The sequence below is a fragment of the Phyllobates terribilis genome, unplaced genomic scaffold, assembly GCF_046119375.1.
Source record: "Phyllobates terribilis strain yellow unplaced genomic scaffold, ASM4611937v1 Scaffold_12__6_contigs__length_324123572, whole genome shotgun sequence".
NCBI classification, from domain to species: domain Eukaryota; kingdom Metazoa; phylum Chordata; class Amphibia; order Anura; family Dendrobatidae; genus Phyllobates; species Phyllobates terribilis.
This window is the reverse complement of record NW_027362772.1, coordinates 63697034-63719380: the sequence shown is the minus strand read 5'-3', so window position 1 is coordinate 63719380 and position 22347 is coordinate 63697034. Positions and strand designations below refer to the sequence as shown.

The 22347-nt window shown below is 44.3% G+C and overlaps 1 protein-coding gene across 1 annotated transcript in view; it reads right to left on the bottom strand.

Annotated features, from left to right (window-relative positions):
* Positions 1 to 19595, bottom strand: part of ERF (ETS2 repressor factor) — a 31021-nt gene extending 11426 nt beyond the window's left edge. Inside the window, exon 1 of the mRNA XM_073655867.1 lies at positions 19439 to 19595. Coding sequence (XP_073511968.1) covers positions 19439 to 19463 — 25 coding nt within the window. The 5' untranslated portion in view covers positions 19464 to 19595. The remainder of the gene's footprint in view (positions 1 to 19438) is intronic.
* Between the last annotated feature and the right edge of the window lie 2752 nt (positions 19596 to 22347).

Sequence of the window (22347 nt, the reverse complement as noted above, 5' to 3'; positions counted from 1 at the left end):
CGTTTATTTATTAAGGTGGAATAATATATAGAGAGGCATTATGCGTCACCGCCAATCCTGACGTAACGACTTCCAACCAGGCGACCATTTACAGTCCCTGGAACGCCTTTTAAGTCATTACTAAATAATGACTCCGTACAAAGGCTCCGATAATCCCGTGCAAGTGTACGTCAACGTGAGCGCTGCGCCGGTCAGAAATCCGGTGCGCTAGTCAGAGCATGCCGCCTCTAAAGAACTACAGAGCCCAGCTAGGTTTGCATTGACACCAATGGATGTCTGCATGCAAAAACCCAACAGAACCATTTTTTTTTGGTCAGAATCGGAGAGGACAGCTTATAGGATCTGCTTGTCCTACTTGGGCTAAATTCAGATGTCCATGAAACACGGTCCAAGTACGGACAGCAACGTCATGGACTGGTGGCGGGTCTCCTTACCCGGCTCTTGCAGTCTGGATAGTTCCACAGACATCCGAATTCAGCCAAAACGGCACAGTAGCTCCTACATACAAGTTCAACGAGAGGTGGCACCACCGATGGATACAAGTCACTCAACCAGAGTTCGACACTTCATTATCAAAAGTTTTATAAACTTTTTTTCCTCTCTCCGCAGACGGCACAAACACCTTGGTGACCCAAGCACCTTCCAAACCACATCCCGGGCACCAACACCAGACAAACTATTCACAACATGCCTGGACAGGACGAGGCTATTGTTACCCATGTGTAGGTGCCTGCGAGCGAAAGGCGAGAACACACTTGTACTGCGCGCTGACCTCCAATATGTCCTGTTTACGTCTGCGGTAAGTAAAAAAAATAATTTGTCCGCAGGATATTCTTAAAACTCATAACGACCCCCCCCCCACCCCATATCTATAACTTCCAGCATCTCCCGCTGTTTCCCCGAGATGCTTCCTATCTGTGATCATTATAGAGGAGGAGGAGCAGTTCTGTGGTTCTGCCATTTCCCCAAACCCCAAACAAATCAGGAGTCATCAATAATTTAACGTCCCTGTAATGGACGCCAGGGAGCAAGACAACAAGAGAGAAGCCAAGGACGCAGGGAAAGGCATTAAGAGGGTGAGGTCATTCGCTGGCAAGGAGGAAGGGGGGGGGGGTGCTGAGGCAGCTTCCTTAAATTATGGAGATCAAAAACCCACCCTAGGAGGAAAGAAGGACACGAATCAGGACAGGAGCACTGGGAAGTGAAGTGCAATACAAACAAGTCGCATCAAGAAAGTATATTTTACACTAAACACAATGTATGTGTAAAATATAATACAATATATATAAAATTATGCAAACTAATTTATAGAGGTTTTTTTTTTTTTTTTTTTTTTTTTTTTTTTTAAAAAAGGGCATGGATTTCTTAAAATTATAAAAATCAGGGAGCACAAACAACTCCAAAGGTCTACACTGCTGCACCAGTGCCTGCTCGGTTGATGCTGCAATGGTCAGGTGATTTTTTGCCAATGCTGCACTCTTTTTAAAAAAATCACCCAACTACTACAGCGGTGCTGCGACTTCTAAGCTGGGTAGACAGAGACCCCCGAAGCCCCTTGCAGACGAATTTGCCTTTTGAATTTTGAATCAATCCATGCCTTTAAAAAAAAAAATAATAAAATAATAGTTGGGACAACTACCTTTAAGTTCAGGCGAACGTCAAATTTTGTGGAGCCGTCAAGTCTATACGTGCTTGACTGCTGCAGGGGCTGACTACTATTTACACGCACTGGTCTGGCCCATAAATTGCACTGGACTTTGCTACAGCTTTTTTCCATATGGCTGAAGGGGACAAAAATTGCCCACGTGCGTTTGGCCCATAGGATACAATGGACTGCACATAATTGGCCAGTGAATATGAAAACAAATGTCCCACTAAGGACACCATCTGCAAGGAGTTTGTATGCTCTCCCCGTGTTTGCTAGGTTTCCTCCGGGTTCTCTTGTTTCCTCCCACACTCCAAAGACATACTGATAGGGGATGTAGATTGTGAGCCCCAATGGGGACAGCCATGATCATGTATGTAAAGCGCTGCAGAATATGTTGGCACTATATAAAAATAAAGGCTGCTGCTTGGACTGTACGTCACAAATTTGTTTTTCTTTTTTTAATTAGCAGATGTCAACCTAAACTATTGCAAAAAGCGGAGAAACCCAGGAGTAAAATCTCTTGCGGAAACTTCCCAATGCAATTAAACATGTCCTTAAAAGGGTTATTTCCCCATCTCCAAATATGGGTATTGTCAGATACAGCTTGTAAAAACAAGCAATTTAGCAATTTACTGCTTGCTAAAATTTTCAGCCGTTCTTAAGATAGATAACACCATACTCACAAGGATTTCAGGAACATCACGTCCAACTCCATTGGAAATCTAATTCACAAGCAAGACTCTCAGAAATAAGAGAGCTTATATGACCAGAGTTTTTTCAGAAAAAATAATACTTTATTAAACATCCCATTGGGATTTTATACGCTGGATAATTATTTCTCGGACATATACTCCTGTTGAATAATATGCGAGTTAGCTGTACCCTCTTTTTGCAGCACCATCATATTTTAATATGTAATGTTTAATAAAGTATTATTTTTTCTGAAAAAACTCTGGTCATATAAGCTCTCTTATTTCTGAGAGTCTTGCTTGTGAATTAGGTTCTTAAGATAGACACTTTTCTTTTTGCAAACAGCTTGTTGCCTTGGAGGCCGACCACCGCTGCTAGACAGCAAAACATGCTCAGTCCTTACAATGTCTTCTAGTAAAGCTTGCTAGCACCGTTTTGAAGCTGTCCAGAATCGCCCTTTTACCTCCTAACCCCTTGCCGGCTTCAGCGAAGCGCTTACAAAAGCTAGACAGCAGTGGTGGTCGGTCTCCTAGGCAACAAGCTGAAAAGAAAAGTATTAAATATCTCAAGAACGGCTGCAAATTTTAATAAGCTGTAAATTGGAAATGTGATCGTTCTTGCAAGAACTATCCGAAAATGTTCATATAGGAAGATGGGAAAAAAAAACCTTTAAGGAAAAAAAATAAAAATGGAAAATTGGTTTAACATGTGTATGGCTCCAAACCAAGAAGGTGACCGAGCAAGTGTCTTGCTCTGGTTGACAATTGGAAATTATTTCAAGCGGCAGGGGGCCAACGCAAAAAGTTTGACACCCCACATCCACCCAATTTAGAGCATCAAAAACATTTCACACCGAAGGGGCAGCGACCATCAGGACCCAAGGCCAATTGGACACGGGACCAATCAGAGACCTGGGCACCCCCGATGACTCTCGCCAGGAAGAGACCCGTCAAGGCCTCGTCACTGGCAAAGAAAGGGTGCAAAGTAAATGTAAATGGGAGGCGGCAGCCGTCAGAACGGGGAGGAAAAGGGAAACGAGTGCCGGTCTCCAAGCAACGGGAAATACAGCGAAAGAAAGAGTGAAAGCCAGGCTAAAAATAAACTACTTCAAGAATAAGAAGCAGCAAAATACACCCAGCTCTATAACTGCACCAAATATACAGTGCAGATCCACACTTAACCCCTCGCTGCCCTGCGATCTTCATCGGTACAATGTTCGAAAAGTTGAAAAAATATATATATATATATATATATATATATATATATATATATATATATATATATATATATATATATATATATTTTTTTTTTAAATATTTAATACACAGGTAAAAAAAATAATAATAATTTACACACTAGGGGCGCAAAAAGTTTTATGCAGATTTGAAAGTAGATAAAAGTTATTGCAGCATGCAAATGGTTGATTGCAGCAACAGTGCAGCACCAGTGACCTGCCAGGTGTCAGGTTGGTAAAAAAAAAAAAAAAAAATCAATTGTTGTCATTCATGTCTCGGAGATCCTACGAAGTTGCAGCACGACCGCGGACGTATCGACAGACAGCGCATCGTAGCTGGAGTTTTCATTCGGAAAACCGTCTGCATGGCAACAGAACCAAAAGCTGGAAAAGGAGAAAAAAAAAAAAGTGAAAAGAAAATTTTTCTTTTGCGACTTCAATGGGTCTCCTGTTGCTGTGACTTAAGCTTGTAGCGGTTACCGTATATTTACCGATGGAAAAAAAAAATTAAGAAGAAATAATGGACAATTCGTAGCTCCTCGGAAAGAAGCAAAATCTATTATTAAATAGTCGCGGAATAAAAGATATTGCGCTTAATGAACGCCTCGCAGACTGATTTATCGTGCCAAGGAGCTTCGCGTCCAACGGGAAGATTTACGGACGCCATAAAAGAATTATGCAAATCCACAGGCGCATTAGAGAACACAAAAAAAAAAATTTAGTTTTTTGGGTTCTTTTTAAAAAAAAAAAATAAAAAAATTCTAAAAAATAAAGTTCCCTTCCTCCCCATTTTGCCGGCCCCCTCAAGACATTTGGCTCCGACACCGCTCATCGGCATCTCAACACCCAGAAGGGTTAAGCTGCCGGCCGCCCTCTCGCTTGTTTGGCTCCGTGCCCAGGTGAAAACGCTCTTCGTGTCTGACCTTTTCATCTCTTTCCTCTTTAGGTTTCCTGTACGCACTGGGCCGGACAGGTGCCAAGACTGCATTACGCCCCTTGTACCGTAGGACTTTATCCCCGACTGCCCTGCGGACCAATGTTTGGTTCCAGGCTCCGCCTTCTGTGCCTTTTTTTTTTTTTTTTTTTTCTCTTCTTCTTCTTCTTCTTCCAGGGACCGCAGGGAATTTCCTCTATGGTGGTTAATAGTTTATAAAAAAAAAATAAATCAAAAATCAAAAAGGGAGAAAAACTTTTTTTTTTTCCCCAATGATCCTTATGTAGCCCATTATCATAATACGCAGCCAGTAAAAGTCTCGGCTGAACTTTTACGGACATTTGTTTATTTTTTTCCAAATGAATTAAATGATAGAGATAGATATATATTCACTTGACAAAATGTTCCAAGAAATAGCGCCACTCCGATCCAAAGGATGTGTCTGGTTCTGCAGTCCATCCCCATTCACTTCAGCTGCAATACCAGATGCTTTGGGCAAGAAAGACCCTTTTTCCAACAAAAAACTCATGGACATCTGAACAGCCCTATAAACCCCAATGGGTACACATTCCATTCGGGAAAAAGATCTCACAAACAGGAGGCATGCCAACGCCGTGTATGGACCCCCCCCCCCCCCACACACACACCAAAAAAGCACTTTTTGGGGTTCATGTCGGTTGCATGGGGCACATTGGAGTTATATGTCGGATGTTTGTCTTTGATGTGTGGAAAAACGAAACGTGAACATAACCCTAAGGGTGCATTTAGACCAGCAGACCCGCCACAGAAATCCAGGAACCAGGGCACCAGACATCCTCCTTTTGGTACAGAAAAATCAGTGTTTCGGCAGTGAAGGGCCTTTATCAAGCCATAAAAAAGAAAGCTGCATATCTCTTTTTTATGGCTTGATAAAGGTCCTGTGGGGCCGAAGCGTTGTCCTCCTTATTAGTACAGAAGATTCACATCTAGTGCCCTGGATTTCTCTAACCTTGTGGAGAGTTGACCCGAGCGGGGGCGTGGACAACAGGGGAGGAGTAGGGGGCGCGGACAACAGAGGACACTCATCTATTGCAAGGATCAGCAGTCGTCTAATAGCCAGTTCAACCGCATAGAAAGATAGTTCTGGATGCAGCAAGGAATTGCATTGTTCTCAGCAGCACTTTTTTTTTTTCACGGACGATGAGCTGCTGAGAACGATCATATTTAAGCGAGCCTAATCATTTCACCCGACGAACAAGCATATTGCTAATTTGACAGACGATTAGCCGCTTTGTTCGGTCTCCTCAATTTTTCAGAAACAATCTTTTGCTAGGAACGCTCACTCCTGATAATTGGCCAGTGTAAATGCCCTGTAAGTGCCAAATTTTTGCAGCAAAAAAAAAAAAGTTAAACAAATGACACGTACGACTCCAAATAGTCGATATTTTATTCGGCAGTGTTGCCGTGAACTGGTGCATCCAATTGTGCCACACCGTGACATTTCCATTGCGAGAAACTTTGGTCGTTTGTTGCAGGCGGCGAAACTAAGCTGAAACGCAGCAAAAGTGTGAACAGTCGGCAATAGGATTCTCGAACGCTGGCGTTTTGCAAAATACTCTTCGAAAGCCAAGTTGTAGTCTCCTCCCCCCCACCCCTACCAGACACATTCACCGGTCACGCAGCCCAGGTGCCGATTTCTTAAGACTCCGCTCGGAGTTGGCTGCGCGGAGCACACGAGTCCAGCTGGAGAAAGCACGGCTCACGGGGGGGGAATGAGGAGGTGGATGGCGGGGGTGGGGGTGGGGGGGGGGTGACCGTATACAATAGGGCTATTGATAGGAGAACTGGCTTGGACCACTCTACTGGGGCACTTAACCCCTGGTCACCAGTCACGCCATCACCGTAACCTTTAACTCCTGGTGTTTACGTGGACGCTAACAATGTCGCCAAATCACAAAGCAAAACGAAGGACGGATTGATGTTAACCACATGTGCGTCGTGGGATAATTAAGAATTATGGGGGTATGCTCCCCTCACCTGGCACAGACTGGGTTAAGTGCACGGGTGGGCCACGTGTTTCATATCTGCCATGCCTGTGCGTGGCAGGCGTCCAGAAATGAGCCCCCACATCTCCTGGTGAATCACTGCGCTCCTCAGCTCGTGCTCTCCCCCCCCCCCCAACCTTCCTCTTGCAAAGCCCCCATCCCAAACAAGCCGCCCTCCCCCCCTTTAGTCTGACTCAGGCACACAGTCCAGCCTGTTCTCCCTAATTAAAGGGAAAAGTTACCAGCCTCTGACATCACAGTCTGAATGTATCCTAAGAGCTGACTTCAATGGGGCTCTGTGTGCAAGACGGCGCTGCGGCACGGCACCCACGAGCGAGCGAGGGGTGGGCATCCAGCTACACAATGAGCTAATTACTAACTTTGCAGAAATGGAAAAGAGAAGGGAGGGGAGCGGAGGGGGGGGGCAAAGCTCTACAATGACCACACCTTACACCGCCCCCGAGGGCACAGCACATCAAACAGAATAACGAGCAATTGTGAAGACGCTGGCAGTGCCAGGATGCCCATGGGGGATGCACGCTACACTCAACTGACGGCAACCAATGCCAAAAGCATCACATGAGCCCCGAGACAAAAACACTAGATAAAAGTCCAGACACCGAACGAGAAACTAAATAGACCCAACTAAGGGGGTGCCCATCCGCTGGGGGCACACTTTCAACGTATGTCCTCCTTATTCTCTACTTCTGAGAAAATGCAAAAAAAGTTTTGTCTAGGCTTGTACATCACAAAAAACAAAACACATAGTCTCAGGGGCGTCACGGGTTTAGTACCATTAATGCCGTCACTGACAAGACAATGGCGTAAATAACAAGAGTGCTTAGTAATTAAAGCGAATGCTCAAGACGGCTGAATAGCATTAACAATTGAAGGACTTTAAAAACTTAAGATTGGGATTATTTATATTTAAAAAAAAAAAGAAAAAGGAAGGAGGGTAGCGCCCCCTTTAGACCATTGGCCTTGCCTGGTAATGCAGTTCAGCAACACGCATCCTTAATCAATGGAAATGGTCGAGCAATTTTTTCTTGCTTATTAATATTGCAAGGACGGGCAACTCCTTTAAAAGTATACAGAATTAGAGGTGTTGTCCGGGACTTTAACATTAGTGGCCTATGAGGGAGCGACAAAAAAACACCCTGCCGATCAGCTGGTGTCGTTGGCGGCCGGACTGCACAGAACAGCTCTGTCGACCGTTTAGTGGCTGCACACCTATTCAAATCAACAGGATATGCAGTACCCGGCCGCTGCCACTATTCAGTCGACGGCGCTGTGCAGCTAAGTAACTGAGCAGTTCAAGCCAACAACAGGAATAGCTGATCAGTGGGGGTGGCAGGTGTCGCACCCCCACCAGACATTGATGACCTCTCCTAAGTAAAGGCCATCAATGTTAAAAGTTCTGGACAACCCCTTTAAATCTATATGAGATTGACAAAAGTAATAGTAAAAATCTGGTCAGCCAAAGTACTGACGATCATAAAAAAAGAAGAGCGCCGAGGCACTTTTTGGAGCGCCACATCCCATCAAACCCTGTATGAAGACACCCTTGATGGTCCATCGGTCAGTAGTCAACTAAGGTTAGACATTATTAGGATTGATTTGTTAGAAGTCTATAGAGAAAATCAGAACGGCCAAACATCCAACACATTGCGGTCTTTAATTGGGCGACTAAACAATCCCACCGAAAAAAAAAATAAGTGTGCCCAATTTTTCGTTTGTTTTACCCCAGAAGGGGATCATACATTAGAATATCTGGAAATTATTCTAGATCACGTTGCCTGAAGGCAAAAACACAACACGTAGACGGACGTGGAGGAGGAGATATTGGTTTTCCGCACATCAAGGTCAAAGCAAAGATCCGAAACTATTGCACGGAGGCAGCCCCCGGAGAGCGACTGCAGACACAAGCTAACCACACTGCGCCACTTGGCACTGCCCTGTAATCACCCACCACAAGGGCAGGGGGATAGAGTTACTGATCAATACGCAACGTCTTTCTGAAAATGCTAAGCCAAATGTGTGAGCGCTATGACCTCACCACTATTACCACCAAGGTCGACAGGGTTGGGTTGTTGTGTGAAGATAAAGCCAAAAGGAGGGAGGGAAAGAAAGAAAAAAGGCAGACGACAAGTAAGTAGAGTCTTCGACAGGTCATGGATGTTGCTGCAAAGGAGAACCGGAGTTCAGGGGGATATAGTAAGGGTATGATAAACCAAAATATGGTACCAACTCAACTGGATCTGTGAGTATCAGAGAGGAAAGGCCATCTGGTACACACAGGCAAGATGATTTGGGCTTTTCCATGGCCAAACACATGGGTTGGTCAACTGAAAGAGCAGGAGAACGACTGTAGACTCCATTCCACCGGACCTTTCTCATCTTACCCAAGAACAAAGAATCGGGGGGGGGGGGGGAAATGCTGAAATTAAACAGGTCGGAAAAAAAAAAAAAAAAGCGCTATCATTTGGGTTTGGCCAACATTGTTCTACACAAATAATCATACACAACTGAACCAGTAGATATCAGCTGGACTAGTCGACCAACAGTTGAATGTAACATTCAGAAGATGACGGGTACTTGTATAAATATTAAATAATTGGCCGTGACAAATTTCACATTGCTCGATATTTCGTTAAGGGGTAAAGTGTTGTCAGGGACTTACTCCATTTGCACGAGCAGGCCAGGAGGAATATAAATACATACATACATAGGTATGGCTACCTCGAGGATGGAAAACTGATTCTAAAAAGGAAAGCCAGATTTTGCATTTTTATCAACTTTCTCGATTTAAAAAAAAAAAATTAAAACTGTCCATGAACGATCAGTTACATCTTAGTTCTGATTAGACTCAAAGTGGAGAAAAACCAAGCACCGATGCTAAATCGACCAGCGCTCATATTGGGCAGAAAATCTACTTGTGCAAGAGGACCCTGAGGAAGAGTTATCTAGCCGTTCATGACAGTTGGGCGCTTCCACCCGAATCACCAAAAACGAGGATTCAAACATATGGCAAAAGCTTTCAAAAAGACAAAAAAAGTCAAAAATGTAAAACTATGGCCTCCTTTTTGAGGATGTCTATCTATTGAGCCAAATTTAGTCAGCAGACTATGCTATTGTTATTACTAGAGTTGGCCAAAGTTTCATATTTTTGACTTTTGTTAGCCTTACTAAAGTCAATAGCTCCGTTGGATCATTAGTTTTTCGGGGATTCAAAAAGAAGCTTCTTGACGAAGTCTTGACCAGGCAGGAAAACATGGTTTGAGGGTAGCCACAGCCAACGATTTTCTTTGACCCAAAAAGAAAAAAAAAAGTTAACGAGTCCTTGGGAGACAAACATTTCTGTTTTTTGGCCATTGGTTGATGGGAAAACTATGTTTAATGTCCTGTCCCTCAAAAAAACGTAAATAGGTGATAAATTTACGTAGTTATTGAGGAAAGAGTGGAATACATAGGTTGGGTATTAGTAGGCAACATGTGTAGGGGAAATGCGACGTGAAAAGTTCATGAGTGATGGCGCTCGGCTTTGTAACAGACACGGTCACAAATCATATCAATGTGCTCATTGTAGAAGCATTTGTATAACTTTAGCTCTACGAATCATCCAAACCTCAGAGTAGAAGAGATCAGACGTAAACATTTTTTTGCCCTTTTTTTTTTTTTTTTTTTTTAACAACTTTTCTTCCCAAAAACAGATGATTGTAAAAAGCAAACGTTGCCTTTTAGATTAGGTCAAGTGAACCATTACTAATCCATATACTTTTCATAATGGAAGAATTGTTTTTTTTTGTTTAAGGTGGTCAAACGAAAACATAAAAATTCTTTATTTCAAAGAAGTCAAACTACATTGGAAAAGTTTGGCCCCCCTTTCTTATTTTAGAGGAGTCCCAGGTCAGATCACAGAACTCCTGGACAGAGTGAGATTATGGAAAAAAAAGTAAAAAGCCTAGACAGGAAGACAAACGTTGAACCAGTCAAAGGAGGGTGTGCTTTGACACAGAGGCACTTTTGAGACGGTGTGGGTAACTTTCCCCCTACACGAACCATCAAAAAGTTTGATAAGCAACAGCACACACTGTACGCAGCAACCACAAGAACCAGAAACTTTTGAAACCCCTGTACTAACAGGTCCAAACAGGTGTGTTATTGGAAACTGATGGTCGGCAACTTGATGGTTCTTCAGCTGTTGTGAAACTACAGCTCCCAGTAGGCTGACAACAGCTGAAGAACTAAAAGGATGACCATTAGTGGTCTTCACCATCAAGACAACCACATTTGCACATTAAAGAGACGAGGGAGTGGAACATTTTACAATAGGTGGTCACTCCTCAAGGATGGTCTCTTGTTGTCAAAGTTCTCGTCCCCTACATGCAACCCCAACTCACAACTAATTTTTTTAGGGCACCACTAATACCTGAGAGTCTACAAGCATTACTATTTTTTTTATTTAAAGGCCTTCAGCTTGATCTCAAAGCCATGGCGACTTGATGGATGAACGATCTGTAGGAAGATGGATCTTGTGCAAGTCTAGATAAGTCCACTAGGGTCTTTCACCACTGTTATCTTGACAGTATCAAGCCATTGGGTTGCTGGTCTTCCTCTTCACTTTGTTCCTTTTAGTCTCCTGACAATGATGTCCTTCTCCAGTGATTGGACACATCATATGAAGAGAGCAAAGTTGGCAAGATGTAGCATGGTGATCCTTGTTTCGAGAAGCATGTCTGTCTTGATTTGATCTTCTTGCCATCCATGGTATTGATAACATCCTTCTCTAGCACCACATTTCGAAGGCGTAGATTCTTCTCTCTTTTTTTCTTTATCGTCCAGGTTGCGCATCCATGTTACTACAGAAAAGACTAGGATACGCAAGCGCCGTGAAATGAGTCTACGAGCAATGAAACCGGGCACTTAGGACATAGCATCATAATGCAACATCACCAGATGTTCTCCTCCCTTGTTTGGGACCCCAAACAAACATTGCTTTGTTGAAGGCCACTTCTTCCTGGCCAAATGCCCCAAAACCCACCCTAGGGTGCGACAACCCTTGAACAAAGCTCGGCTTGTCATCCCTGGTTAAGTTTCAGAAGGCAGGAGCTGACGTGTGTGGGTGTAATACCTGCGATGGGTCATTAACGCTTCTTCTGCCAGCCAGGTACTACTCGGCAGCATACAGGTTAAGTCTAGGATGATGTACTTTTGGATGTCAACAGCCAGAAATCTCAACAGCACATCTATTTCAGTCAAGGATTCCCAGTAGGTCAGTCCTCGTGTTCCAAAGGGAATAACCCAAAGCAAGTGTGTGCAAGAGTCAAGCGCATTTGGCATTGACTGTGTTAAAGGCGGCTCGCGCGATTAGAATGCAAACCTGATCAAGACGAGCGAGTAAACAGAGCAAACAAACCCAAATGGGCACAGAGATGTGAGGTAATCAGGGAGCAGCATGGCGTGTGCGGGCAGGCTGGGCACAAATGCGGAGGAGGGATGCAGAGGGCTCAGCAGTGCAAACACAGCAAAAGCCAAACACACCAATGCAAACTCAAAAAAAAAAAGAAAAAAAAAAAGTTTGTTGGAAACTAAGAAAAAAGGTTTTTTTTTTTTTTTAAATTTTTCGGTCAAGGTTCCAAAAATGATCCCCATACCAGGAATGAACAGTTCAGGGTTTTTTGTAGTCACCTCTTGGCACAATGTGAAGCCACCCCATTTGTTTCATGCCGGGAGGGCGTCAAAAGGAAAAGATGGAAACAGCAGGCAAGAATGTAAACAAGAAAACAAACTTGTCAATGTAATTATCCTCCCAGGGAAGGGTCACTCCCCCCTGAAGATGAAGAGAGATTAGTCATTAGGACCTTAAAGCCATAACGTCTGGGATGTAGATCAAAGGGGGCAAGGACTAGCTACAAAGTGATAAATACACGAAGAGGGTAATGGACCCCCACACACAATAGATCGCTTTCGGCGGAAGCCTAGATAGGTCCACCAGAGTCTTCTCCACCGTTGTTGGTCTTCCTCTTAGCCGTGTTCATGGCTTATCTTGCAGAGATAAGTTACCAGAGTGAGACATGTAATGACTGACAGTCTGCTCTTTTGATCTACATAATCCCCCCTTTCAATAAGCCCTAGAGGCAGATTCTCGGGAAGATCTATGTCCAGCCCATAGATCTTAACAGCTTATTTACATATTAAGAAAAATTAGGATTTCTCTTGACTAAAACATCGGATCGCAGATATCAAGGTATCATTTTATTCAGCTTCCAATGACCTACAAGTCCATATAGACGGCTTAGGAGGGTTGATCCTACAGACAGATTCTCTTTAACTCCTCAACCAAGCTAAGACCAGGTGCATTGACCGAAGAGAGATGGAAATGCTTGAGATTCCAAGAACGGAGTTCACTTTGTGTATGGAAGAACATACATATGGAATCCGCACCAATTATGGATAATAAAGAGGCAAAAACAGATCTGGTTTACAATAGAGAAGGAGGAGGAACATGAGAGCAATTCATTACCATATGGCAAAGGGAACAGAACATGCAGCGCTAATTGCCTGATTAATGGGGGACATACACGAGAATTAATCATACACAACTGTATGTAGAAAACAGCTTTTTCTGCACGTCAGCAGATCCCTGGTATCCAGACGTAACAGAGGGGTTACCCGGGAATTTAATTTGTTAAAATAAAAATAACGAACCATTACTCTGTTCAATCCTCCGCCTTAGTGGTCAAATAGGGCTCAGGTGAAGCCCCCCTTTATAAACACCACTGTTTTCATTCCAAAATCTGTTTTTTTAAAGCTGATTTGTCCCCAGATTTCACTACATAGCTCTTTAGACCAGGTGAGGCGGATGTACTTACTTTGAAAATCAATTTAACGAACCAAGCCAAAGGTCTGTAGGCAGTGAAACATTCACGTGCCATTCTGAAATTCTCTCAAAAGTAAGTAAGGTTGTCTCATCAGGTCCAAGAGAAGCATTTAATAAAAGTCTGCACTTTTGGGGAATCCGGTGACAGATCTGCTTCGACTGCACCTCTTTCCAAGCCCAAGAGTCAAGTCATTAGCACTTGCAGAGTCACTCCGCCGAGACACGAGTCTGCATGTTCATACCAGATGCAAGCGCGTACGTCAACATGTATACAGCGGCACACCACACAAGTGCATTGACCTGTACAGTTACAGTTCAGAACTACAGTGCCCGGGTACAAATTCCAATATTATCTCCCTTTCTTCACATTCCGGCTTTCTTCTTATCCTCATGCAATTAAAGGGACGTGAAGCAAATATGAGATACCAAAGTTTCAAATCAACCTTTGAAGACACAATAAATGCAAAGTGACGTATGGAAAAAATGTTACATAAGATCCCTGTGCATTATAAAGGCATATTGTAAACCTGACAGTGTATTGCTAATTACTAAGGGTCCAGCCAAGACTCTCCGGGTCCAGCCCAGTATGGAGTTAGCATCACTCCCCATTCTGCTTTACCGAATCCATAGGGTTCCAGTCGTTCAGGAGATCTCCAGTCCAGTCCGGGTGTCACCGCACTTTCATTGAGATCCTATAATATACATAGTGCTTGGATTCATTTTGGTCATATAGTAATAATGGGAAAAAAATAAGTAAAAACCTCCCGGCATTGGGTGCAGTCTCATACTGCTGGGAGTTGACCTGTCTGGCATACATACATGGCAGCCGCGGAGATAGCCAGGCCTGTCGTAGTCCATGTAGGGATAGGAACACTTCGGGCCTGCTGTCTTGAGTTTGATTTAATTACCATTGTATAAATAGGATTTCAGTGACTGTAATTAGCCGCATGTTCTGCAAAGCAAAAAAGGGAGTCCGAACTCCGAGCACAAATAGCCGAGGACGAGAGGGCACCGAGCGAAGGGGAAAGCACAATATTTCCTCTTACGAGAGAGATCCTGATCCGGTAGAAAGAAGGTGACTGGTAAAAACATCACCCCAAAAGTACAGTAATCCTGCAGTGGCCCCCTACTCTCCTGACTTCCTCACGCATGCAGGTGGTATCATGGTCACACCTGTGTGAACAGTGCCTTAGAGAAGTTATGAACTCCAAGGATGGAGAGTCAACAGAGATGCCGACATGTCTTACCCACCCATTTGCTAAAGATCCTATAAATCAGTAGTAGAGATGTATCTAAATTGTCTCACATGTATCCATTCCCAAAACCCCTTTAAATCAAACATATGCGGAAACTGTAAAACACATTTGTTACGGGGGACAAAAAGAAGAGATCTTTTCATGTGACGAGCCAACAACGCGAACGCCCCATCCCTCTTCCCTAGCCCTGTTCCAAGACTCCTCTCTCCCACATTCGATCACCCCCTCCACATCACAGCCTGAGCTGTGGGGGCACACAACATGGATCCCACGCGGCTCTCCTCCACACGGAGGAGCGTGACTGCTGAAGAGCGGCCTCGCAATCCAACGCAGATCCCACAACTGTCACCTGGACAAATTTAACCCATGAGGGACACGGCGTTGAGCAGTGCCAAAGTGCTGGGCGAAGCTTCAATAGGGCCATAGCAACATGTCCAACCGGGAAACTGCTTGGCACAGAGCGTCAAACACGAATCCAGAACAAGCGCCTGTATAACGCGCCACGCGGATAGTACAACCACTAAGTGACACAACTTACACTGTACATTATATATACACACTCATAGTAGGGAACATAAGTGCCTGTTCACACCTCATCTAGGCTACATGTCTGAAACTCCCATCGTCAGAAACACCAAGAAACGAAATTTAGATGCGCCCCCCGACATTCACTATAATGAAGCAGAGACACTTTGTACTCCGTCAATCACGAAAGTGAAGCCTACCGCGCTATTGTGACGACGGACACTGCCGGAACGGACGTGCGGACAAACCTAATGTGAACAGTCCTGTATTATAATGCTCGTTCACACTGCGCTTGAGCCCTACAATTCAAGTATAGATCAAAGAATCCATAAGGCTCAATTCATCCGACTATTGTTAGACAAGAATACTTTCTTTTTACTCTATACGTACCGAGTGGTACACCATCAAAAACGACTCTTAATGTATTCGTCTTTAGGGAAGAGTCAAGACGGAAGTATAACTCCGGACGGGGGATCGCAACACAATGCACGGACTGGCCGGCGGCTCTCCCCACCTAAGCCTGACAGCATGTATTTCTATGCAGCTGTCACACTCGGGTGGGTAGAGCCACCGGCCAGTCCGAGCATCACGAGTTATACGGACGTCCGATTCTTCCCTTAGGAAGACTCAAAACTAACACAAGGCTAAGAAAAAACAGAAGCGTCTCGAGAAAAATGTCAGCTCAATCCATTTAAAGGGAACCTGACACGTGGTACATGATCTGTGGACAGCACGGTATAGAGAAGGAGAAGCTGAGCAGAATGATCTAAGAGTTTCTTGGAAACAAGATTCAGAATAACTTATTGAAATCCCCGATGTTTGTATAAATAGGAGTCCAGTGGGCGGAGCTACTAGTGATTGACAGGTATCCCGACATGCACATTCAGACCAGGAACACTGCCAATCACTGAATAATAGCAAACTGATATATACCAGTGTTTCCCAAGCTCTAGTCCTCAAGGACCCCATCAGCTCATGTTTTCAGGATTTTCTTAGCATTGGCCAGGTGGTGGAAGTATCATCAAGGCATCAGTAATTCTCTTAGCTGTGCAGCACTATAGAAATCCTGAAAACACGACCTGTGGGGGGCCGTGAGGACTGGAGTATACATATATCAATTTGATAGTGGTATCTGATCTGCAGGCAGGAGGAACTATCAACATGACATCCCTTTAAGCACCCAATTATAACTTTTATGATTTGTTATATCAAGACATGGAGTAAATATATATATATCTCAAAGCGATCCATTTTTGGAGAGCAACATAATTAGAAGTCCCATATAATGGGGATAACACCGATACGTTCCTTTGTGCATAAGCAAAGTTCTTTCCACTCATTAAAGTTAGCGGTATCACAAAAACTGTAGCTCCAGTCTGAACGCAGCCCTGTTGCCCCTTCCACCTTTATTCTAAAGTTGCTTCTAAGGAAAGGCGTTTATCTTGCAGGATGAGTGGACTCTACAAAAGACACAACCGGTATCGCAGGGGCCACATGCAACTCACCCGACAGATAAGCTAAAAAGTAACAAGGTTTCCATCTGTAATTCTGAACTTCCACTTTTTAACCAACTAGAGGGATTTTTTTTTTTAAACCAAAACTTATTTAAAGGGCCCTTCTCAGAAATGCACACTAACCCTTTATAATGCAGGAGTGGATCCGGCACTGAATATGGAGGAAGTTTTGTTCACAGTCAGATTTTGTTTTTTCTATAGGGGGCAGCCCACACTTATGGGCATATTATCACCAACTTAATCTTCTAGGTAAAGGCAGTGTTATCAGTAGTGCACCTTTTTGTGTTTATATAAGGGAGGGGGGAAGGTAATGGTAATAAAGGGACACAAAAAGGGGGAATTTACAATTGTGAAAGCCCTCTTCACCTTCTGTACAATCTGCATATCTAAAGCACACAAACAGGCCACTCACCCTATATACTGCCCTTTGTCTAGCACAGTCTGACAGGCACCAAACATCCCCCCTTACAATCTCCTTCCAGGTCCCATAATAACACAAGACAACTCTTTAACTCAAGACCCTGTGACTTCCCAGACAAGGAAGCGAAGCTCTGGAAAAAAAAAAAGAATAAACCCACAACCCAACATAAGTTGCTCCTGGAAGCAACCCTGATGCTATCTCTTTAAATGCACCAACCCCCCCCCCCCCCCCCCCACCTCAACTATCCCTCCCTCTTCCCCATCCCAAACCACACCACCCTCTCTCTAATCCCTTGAGCCAAAAGCTAAAAGGCTGGAATTCAATCTCTGTTTCAAAAAACCAACATTACATCACTCCTGATTCCAGGACAGCATTAAAGACACAGAGACTGCAGGAGCAGCGCTCACACACTCAACATTTATACATTTAAACAGTGGAAAGTTTACAAGGAATTTCCATCTGTCTGGGCCTGCAAGTTAACGCAAGGTCTTAACTCTTTCCGCGCTGTCGAGACAGAACAATTCGATCTGTGTCCGAGTCCATGGCACTTTATTTTTTTTTTTTAAATTGGAAAGAAATTATATCAGACCGACGCGCGTTTTATTGACAACGGAAAGGGTTAAGCAATATTTGGGTTCAAAGTTTTGAATTTAAAAATGTTGTCTAAAGATCGAGTACGATACTTTACATTAAATAAGAGTTGGATTTCGGAAGATTACTTTTTTTCTAGGAAGATCTTTTAAAAAGTATCATACCCTACATATTAGTTATATGGATTAGACTCCGCTTTAAAGAAAAATAACAAAGAATTATATGTGAACGTTTCGGGAGCCTCACAATTAAGGGACAAGTCTTAACAGAAGCAGAATAGAGTTTAGGAAGAGAGAAGAGGGTGAAGAAGAGGAGGAGGAGGGGGGGAAGGCTTCAAATTCCAAAAGACAGACAATCAGGCTACCCAAAAAAGGGGGGGTGGGTTTAAGGTGGCGCCAAATAAAAAGGAAAAAGGGGGGAATACTAAACAACATTTACAAAAGAGGAAAAAAAAAAAAAAACAAGAGGGAGATTGGACACCAGAAATGACAGCTTGTGTCCTAAGGAGATAGACACCTGGAAATAGTTTTGTTGGGGTCGAAACTGAACGGCGTTCATCGAAACTACAAAAAAGGAGAGGATTATTAGATATCTTATAAGTGATCACTGATTTGTTATATGTTAATTGGATATCAGATCGAAGAATGAATAAAAAAAAAAAACATTTAAAAAATACATTTTATTTATGCGCAATAATATTATATTGCTCATAAATAAAATATATTAGGTTTTATTAAAAAAAAAATATATATATATATATATATATATATATATATATATATATATATATATATATATATATATATAGCACATGATTAATAAAACAATATATTATTTATTTATAGGCAATATAGAATATATTATTGCACCTAAATAAAAAAAAATCTAAATATACCTTAAAAAAAAATGCACTATTTTAGAAAAGAATTACCTCCTGGATCAATCTGACATAATATTGGGGGTAGAGGGGGATATATACACACTAATTGCCAATGGGGCCAAGTGAGGTGACAAGCAGCTATCCCAACACAATCACTCCAGGAGCATTTCTCAAGACAAGGAAGTAACACTAAAAGATCAAAGAAGTAACAGAAATAACAATCACAGACACTGGCAAAAAAAATAAAATAAAATACAAGGGAGAGGATTCAGTGTCTCCTCACTTGTGATGCAGCCACCCAGGGGTTAATCCATGGAGCAGGCTTAGCTCATGGAAAGTAAATTGCCATTAGCAGCTTCTGGACAAAGTTTAGTGCTTAACCCCTGCACTCCCGGCCACCTTAAGAGCACGTTGTGTGCAAGAAACAAGAAAGTTCCATTTGGAACGTTGAGAATCGGATACATTGTATCCGCCCGGGGAAAGGGGGGAGCTAGAAACCGACCGGTGTTAAGGATCCCCCCTCACGTCGGGTGACAGACCAATCATCACAACATGTCCAACAAGCCTCCCCCAGTATAAAGTGTCAACGCAAAGAAACAACTAAACTATAGGGACACAATCGGGGACAAATGCAGAAACAAGCGCGATACACATAAAGTGTCCAGTGTGAATGGGTACAAAGTATATCAGGAGTGACCGCCGGCGGCGCAATCACAGCCCGGCCGTGCGCGACAAAGTTGTGCAGCAGCAGCAACAAGTGCGCTGTGATGCGGCGGCGGCAGGAGGGCGCCATGTGGCCGGCGATCACACTTGGCGGAGTTGTACTTGCGGCAGTTGTTACCTGGCTCGCCGGCCGGGGTCTTCATGGCTGTGTCCCGCTGACTGCTGCTCTCCTCTCGGTGCCTGGCTCCGGTGTGAGGATCGTCTCCACCTCCCGCTCGGGCCCCGGGCTCTCCTCCTACCGCCTCCTTCTCCACTCCCCCCCCGCGCTCACATTACACCCGCGGGACGCCCACGCCGTGGGGAGCCGCCCCCTCATGACGTCACGCAGCACACAGCGTCTCTATGGAGACCGACCCCCTCCTCACCGACGCGCCGTACACGTCCTGGTGACGGAGAACTGGGGGAGTTGTTTGTAGTGAAGGCAGCGGGTGTGAGGGGTGACATGTAATATGTGTGTATAGTACAGGCTGCGTGTGTGAGGGGTGACATGTAATATGTGTGTATAGTACAGGCTGCGTGTGTGAGGGGTGACATGTAATATGTGTGTATAGTACAGGCTGCGGGTGTGAGGGGTGACATGTAATATGTGTGTATAGTACAGGCTGCGTGTGTGAGGGGTGACATGTTATATGTGTGTATAGTACAGGCTGCGTGTGTGAGGGGTGACATGTAATATGTGTGTATAGTACAGGCTGCGGGTGTGAGGGGTGACATGTAATATGTGTGTATAGTACAGGCTGCGGGTGTGAGGGGTGACATGTAATATGTGTGTATAGTACAGGCTGCGGGTGTGAGGGGTGACATGTAATATGTGTGTATAGTACAGGCTGCGGGTGCGAGGGGTGACATGTTATATGTGTGTATAGTACAGGCTGCGGGTGTGAGGGGTGACATGTAATATGTGTGTATAGTACAGGCTGCGGGTGTGAGGGGTGACATGTTATATGTGTGTATAGTACAGGCTGCGGGTGTGAGGGGTGACATGTAATATGTGTGTATAGTACAGGCTGCGGGTGTGAGGGGTGACATGTTATATGTGTGTATAGTACAGGCTGCGGGTGTGAGGGGTGACGTGTAATATGTGTGTATAGTACAGGCTGCGTGTGTGAGGGGTGACATGTAATATGTGTGTATAGTACAGGCTGTGGGTGTGAGGGGTGACATGTTATATGTGTGTATAGTACAGGCTGCGGGTGTGAGGGGTGACATGTTATATGTGTGTATAGTACAGGCTGCGGGTGTGAGGGGTGACATGTAATATGTGTGTATAGTACAGGCTGCGGGTGTGAGGGGTGACATGTAATATGTGTGTATAGTACAGGCTGCGGGTGTGAGGGGTGACATGTAATATGTGTGTATAGTACAGGCTGCGGGTGTGAGGGGTGACATGTAATATGTGTGTATAGTACAGGCTGCTGGTGTGAGGGGTGACATGTAATATGTGTGTATAGTACAGGCTGCTGGTGTGAGGGTTGACATGTAATATGTGTGTATAGTACAGGCTGCGTGTGTGAGGGGTGACATGTTATATGTGTGTATAGTACAGGCTGCGGGTGTGAGGGGTGACATGTAATATGTGTGTATAGTACAGGCTGCGGGTGTGAGGGGTGACATGTTATATGTGTGTATAGTACAGGCTGCGGGTGTGAGGGGTGACATGTAATATGTGTGTATAGTACAGGCTGCGTGTGTGAGGGGTGACATGTTATATGTGTGTATAGTACAGGCTGCGGGTGTGAGGGGTGACATGTAATATGTGTGTATAGTACAGGCTGCTGGTGTGAGGGTTGACATGTAATATGTGTGTATAGTACAGGCTGCGTGTGTGAGGGGTGACATGTTATATGTGTGTATAGTACAGGCTGCGGGTGTGAGGGGTGACATGTAATATGTGTGTATAGTACAGGCTGCGTGTGTGAGGGGTGACATGTTATATGTGTGTATAGTACAGGCTGCGGGTGTGAGGGGTGACATGTAATATGTGTGTATAGTACAGGCTGCGGGTGTGAGGGGTGACATGTAATATGTGTGTATAGTACAGGCTGCGGGTGTGAGGGGTGACATGTTATATGTGTGTATAGTACAGGCTGCGGGTGTGAGGGGTGACATGTAATATGTGTGTATAGTACAGGCTGCGGGTGTGAGGGGTGACATGTAATATGTGTGTATAGTACAGGCTGCGGGTGTGAGGGGTGACATGTTATATGTGTGTATAGTACAGGCTGCGGGTGTGAGGGGTGACATGTAATATGTGTGTATAGTACAGGCTGCGTGTGTGAGGGGTGACATGTTATATGTGTGTATAGTACAGGCTGCGGGTGTGAGGGGTGACATGTTATATGTGTGAATAGTACAGGCTGCGGGTGTGAGGGGTGACATGTAATATGTGTGTATAGTACAGGCTGCGGGTGTGAGGGGTGACATGTTATATGTGTGTATAGTACAGGCTGCGGGTGTGAGGGGTGACATGTTATATGTGTGTATAGTACAGGCTGCGGGTGTGAGGGGTGACATGTAATATGTGTGTATAGTACAGGCTGCGGGTGTGAGGGGGTGACATGTAATATGTGTGTATAGTACAGGCTGCGGGTGTGAGGGGTGACATGTAATATGTGTGTATAGTACAGGCTGCGGGTGTGAGGGGGTGACATGTAATATGTGTGTATAGTACAGGCTGCGGGTGTGAGGGGTGACATGTAATATGTGTGTATAGTACAGGCTGCGGGTGTGAGGGGTGACATGTTATATGTGTGTATAGCACAGGCTGCGAGTGTGAGGGGTGACATGTTATATGTGTGTATAGTACAGGCTGCGGGTGTGAGGGGTGACATGTAATATGTGTGTATAGTACAGGCTGCGGGTGTGAGGGGTGACATGTTATATGTGTGTATAGTACAGGCTGCGGGTGTGAGGGGTGACATGTAATATGTGTGTATAGTACAGGCTGCGGGTGTGAGGGGTGACATGTTATATGTGTGTATAGTACAGGCTGCGGGTGTGAGGGGTGACATGTTATATGTGTGTATA